General features: G+C 32.4%; 1 protein-coding gene across 1 annotated transcript in view; it reads left to right on the top strand.

Annotated features, from left to right (window-relative positions):
* The window catches only part of LOC106467866 (twitchin-like), a gene marked incomplete at both ends in the record, with an annotated part of 159,370 nt that overhangs the window by 102,368 nt on the left and 51,872 nt on the right, over positions 1–5,130 (top strand). Inside the window, 6 exon segments of the mRNA XM_013928247.2 lie at positions 387–505; positions 1,838–2,003; positions 2,287–2,429; positions 2,562–2,721; positions 3,520–3,708; positions 4,188–4,301. Of these exon segments, the coding sequence (XP_013783701.2) occupies positions 387–505; positions 1,838–2,003; positions 2,287–2,429; positions 2,562–2,721; positions 3,520–3,708; positions 4,188–4,301 (891 nt within the window).

Raw genomic sequence — 5,130 nt, 5'->3', positions numbered from 1 at the left:
GGTGTGTCTTGGTTCTAATACACACAAACACCTCCATATTCTCACTTTGCTATGAGTGACATTATTAATGATATGCTGTGTAGTTCCAGGTGTGTCTTGGTTCAGGTGTTTGTATGTATTACTTTATTCTCTCTTTGCTATGGTGTGTAGTTCCAGGTATGATGTTAAGATAAAAAGTTTAGGAAACACTTGTCATAGCATACCTTGCCATGTGAGGCCTATAGTTGGGTGTTTGAATCAATAAGTAATAGGAAAATTTCATTAAATGAAAGAGATACTGTATTAAATAGTTTAAAGTGTTCAAGTGGTATTGTTGATTGCTTGTATTTAATGTATTGTAATGAATTCCTGAAAGTACAGAGCTATAGATGAATGATTTATTTCAGCCTCCCCAAAGCTTGATACCAGTTTTGCCATGCGTGATATTATTGTGCCAGCTGGGGAGGAATTCAATATTCAAGTGCCATATTCTGGTAGCCCAACACCACATGCATCATGGACCATTGTAAGTTATTTTGGTAAATAAGGAACTAATATATCTGTAGATGACTGTAGAGTTAAAACTTGAAAGATGCTAAATTAAGGACCCAAAGGATAACAAGGATATTGAAAATACTACAACACTTTTATTAATAAACTTCACTTGAGATAACATACTTGTTTACCGTGCATAAATCTTTCCAAAAAAAAACAAAACAGAACAGCAGAAAAAGTAAGGTATTTTGAAGGAAAAGTACAAAACTTCCATAAGAAAGAAGTAGAAACTCAGATGTTTTGTTTGATTATGACTCCTTGTAAATATTTCTCATATCTTTATATCTTCAGTTGTTAAACTACACCCAAGCTGTTTGGTCTGTTCGCCAAGCAGCTATATAAGATTGGAGCATGAACAGAAGACACACATAAATAGAGAAACATGTTTTACTATGTATTTGTTGTTGTTTTTTACACTTCAGTATTATGCAAGTGCATGATTTTATTATACTATGTCAATTAAATTGATTTGAATTGAATTGAATATCTCCTCTTTGACACTTCTTATGCAAATGACAATTGTCAAAAAGCATTTACTTCAGTAGTGATCTTTTCTGGCACTCAGTAAAATGGCAATGAATGGTGGCATCCAGCAGAAAAAATCCCAGCAGCTACTTAGTGAACCCAAATGCTCTATTGTGCTGGATGCATCCATTCCATTGAAACCCAAAGATTTTTTCCAACAATGCATTGCAGTCAGTCTCTGTTGTTAAAAACAAAAGCAGTGCAATTTTCCTTATTGAAATAACACATAGAATGACAAAAGATGGTTGTAAATGGCCAACTAGACAATCATATTGCATATATGCACTGATCCAAACCATTGGGTTCACTGCATATTTTTTATTTATTCATCACTATTTTTAGGAAATGTACTGTTGAATTATTTCAATAAGCATACGATAGCAATATTTTAATTCAAAAGTCAAAATAACTTTCTCTGTGTTTCCCAACATTATTGTTCAGGCTTTGTGGGTGTTATTTGTAAAACTATGGTAATGAATACCATATTATGTTTTTTGTAAATTGATAAATCTTTGAAGACAGTTCTGATACTTTTAAGACACTGTGTATCTATATTTTCCTGAGTGGTTAACAAGAATGAGTAACTGCATTGTGCTTATGTTTATTTCATTAATTTGTAATTTTGTATGATATATTATAACTGTATTAATACATCACTTGCTATTTTTCTACTTAAAAGCTGGCTACTCATTAAGTAAACTACTCCACCAATGTTTCTTATAACAGTTATAAGACAGATACAGCAGTTTTTGTCAGGGTTTGAATTGTATTTCACCAGAATGGCAAAGATCTACTTCCTGATGATCGTGTGTACTCAGAGGTGAATGTAGCTTTCACCATTCTCACTAACAAATGTTCAAAAAGAGAGGATTCTGGGAAGTATACGCTGAAACTTACCAATGATGTTGGCTCTGACTCTGCTTCTTGCAAAGTAGTCATTGTTGGTGAGTTGATCATTTTTCAATGTTTAAATAACCAGTATTTAAGTACTATTGTTTTGGCTCGAGAGTAATATTTTTATTCAGATATTTTTACATTTTTACCAAACTAACTGCATTTCATGGATTTTGATCAACTATCAAAATGGGAAAACTTTGTTGTATATGTACTTAATTCAAAAGAACAAGAGTTTTTGTGCATCAAGTTATTGTAAAGTGCGTTATTACTTGATGACGAAACTTAGGTAAACTGTAATGATGCTACTATGCAAACCTTTCACTATCACAGACAAACCTGGACCTCCTCAAGGCCCACTAGAAGTTTCAGACATTACACCAGAAACTTGCTCTTTGTCGTGGAGACCACCATTGGATGATGGTGGGAGTCCTCTACTTAATTACGTTGTGGACAAACAAGATCCCAGTACTAAGGTGAGCTTTTCTTTTTATTACTATAATTCAAATCTGCTTTCAATCTTGTTTTAGGATGTCATTATATTTCAAAGGAAACTAATGAAAGAGATTAGTATGTTTTAGCATAACTAAGCATTTTTCTGCTTTCAGATTTGGACCAAATTAAGCAGTTTTGTTCGAGGATGTCATTATGATGTCATTGGGCTTGAACCCAAGAAGAAATATGTATTTCGTGTCAGTGCTGAAAATGAATATGGTGTGGGACCACCCTTAGAGACAGATAAATCAATTACGGCTAAGTTTCCATTTGGTAATTATTAGTATTCTCTTGTAATATATGTGGGTATAGAAGCTTTGAAACTGAAGATCACCAGTCATATGTTTTAACAGTTACTCTTTCAACACAGCAACACCTAGAATTAAATTGTTCAGTTACACTTTTAGCATAACATCCTAATGTTGACAAAATTGGTTGTTTCCTTGAAAGTATTAATGTAATATATTTCAGTTGCTACAAGAGAAGCTAGTGGATCCAATCAAGTTAAATTGCATTGTTCAGTATTAACAAACTTAGTAGTAGAGATTTATATAAATATTTCATTTAATGTTTCAGATGTTCTAAACCTTTCAAATCTTTACATAAATGTTTCAGTCTTAAAGTTATAGATGTTCAACATCATCTGGATCTATATATAAGTGTTTCACTCTTAATGTGCCAAATGTTCTACATCCTCCAGATCTTTATATAAGTGTTTTATTCTTAATGTTCCATATGTTCAACATCTTCCAGATTTTTACACAAATATTTCACTCTTAATATTTCAAAGGTTCTAAGTCCACCAGATCATTACACAAGTATATCACTCTTAATGTTTCAGGTGTTCTTCATACTCCAGATCTTTACATAAGTGTTGTTTTATCAAATGTTCCAAGGCCTTCATATCTTGCATTTCATTGTTGATGATTCAGATGTTCCAAGTCCTTCAGATCTTACATTTCAGTGTTGACTTTTCAGAAGTTCAAAGTCCTTCAGATCTTTACATTTCAATGTTGAATTTCCAGATGTTCCAAAGCCTTCAGATCTAACATTTAGGTGTTGATGTTTCAGATATTCCAAGTCCTCCTGGAGCTCCTACTATTGTAGATTGGGATGCAAACAGTGTTAACTTGCTGTGGGAACGACCATCCACTGATGGAGGCTCTAAGATACAGGGCTACTTTATTGAGTACAGAGACTTGGTGGATGGTAACTGGATCAAGGCTAACAATTTCTTGGTGAAGGATACAGCTTTCAAAGGTAAATGTCCTGTTGAATTCTATTAGAGAAAAGTCATGTTGTATATTTCTTTAAGTCTACATGTAATTCAGAGATTTTAAAAAAGGATGTCCTCTAACTAACAGATCCTCGTTCAAGTAGATGTTTCCAGGATTATGTTAATATTACCAGACTTAAACTCACAGTTACAAGAATATTCTCTAACAGTTTTCTTGAAGTTGAAGTTAAAAGTTATGCACATGACCAGTTTATAGTCCTAGTCAACATATGCTTTTTTTATATCAATTTCTACAGATCTTACATTTCAGTGTTGACTTTTCAGAAGTTCAAAGTCCTTCAGATCTTTACATTTCAATGTTGAATTTCCAGATGTTCCAAAGCCTTCAGATCTAACATTTAGGTGTTGATGTTTCAGATATTCAAAGTCCTCCTGGATGAATTTTTGTTAATTTTTGCCACATATTACATTCTTAATCTAATTTCTCTGTTTCTATTTTCAGTGTCAGATCTTATAGAAAACCATGAATACGAGTTTCACGTGTTGGCAAAGAATGCTGCAGGACTCAGTAAACCGAGCCAACCTACAGCTACTTTCAAACTTAGGTCCAAGTTTAGTAAGTAAAATAAAGGGTTTCATCTCTCTCCCTAACTAGTATCCACAGGTTTCATTAGTATAAATAAAGCACTCACTGTAACTAATATCCACACAGTTTCAGTATAATGAATAAACGTCTTTCTGTAGGATTTCAGTAGTATAAATAAAGCTCTCTATGTAGCTAATACCTGCAGGTTTCAGTAGTATAAATAAAGATCTCTATGTAACTAATATATATGGTGTTTTAGTAGTATAAATAAAGATCTCTCTGTAGCTAATATCTGCAGGTTTCAGTAGTATAAATAAAGATCTCTCTGTAGCTAATATCTGCAGGTTTCAGTAGTATAAATAAAGATCTCTATGTAACTAATATCTGCAGGTTTCAGTAGTATAAATAAAGATCTCTATGTAACTAATATCTGCAGGTTTCAGTAGTATAAATAAAGATCTCTATGTAGCTAATACCTGCAGGTTTCAGTAGTATAAATAAAGATCTCTATGTAACTAATATGTATGGTGTTTTAGTAGTATAAATAAAGATCTCTATGTAACTAATATGTATGGTGTTTTAGTAGTATAAATAAAGATCTCTATGTAACTAATATGTATGGTGTTTTAGTAGTATAAATAAAGATCTCTATGTAACTAATATGTATGGTGTTTCAGTAGTATAAATAAAGATCTCTGTAGCTAATATCTAAAGGATTTCAGTAGTATTGATAAAGCTCTCTCTGTAACTAATATCTATGGTGTTTTAGTAGTATAAATAAAGATCTCTATGTAACTAATATGTATGGTGTTTCAGTAGTATAAATAAAGATCTCTGTAGCTAATATCTAAAGGATTTC

This window comes from Limulus polyphemus, unplaced genomic scaffold (assembly GCF_000517525.1).
Source record: "Limulus polyphemus unplaced genomic scaffold, Limulus_polyphemus-2.1.2 Scaffold2772, whole genome shotgun sequence".
Lineage (NCBI taxonomy): Eukaryota > Metazoa > Arthropoda > Merostomata > Xiphosura > Limulidae > Limulus > Limulus polyphemus.
Note: the sequence above shows the minus strand (reverse complement) of the source record. Positions and strands in the feature narration are given on the sequence as shown.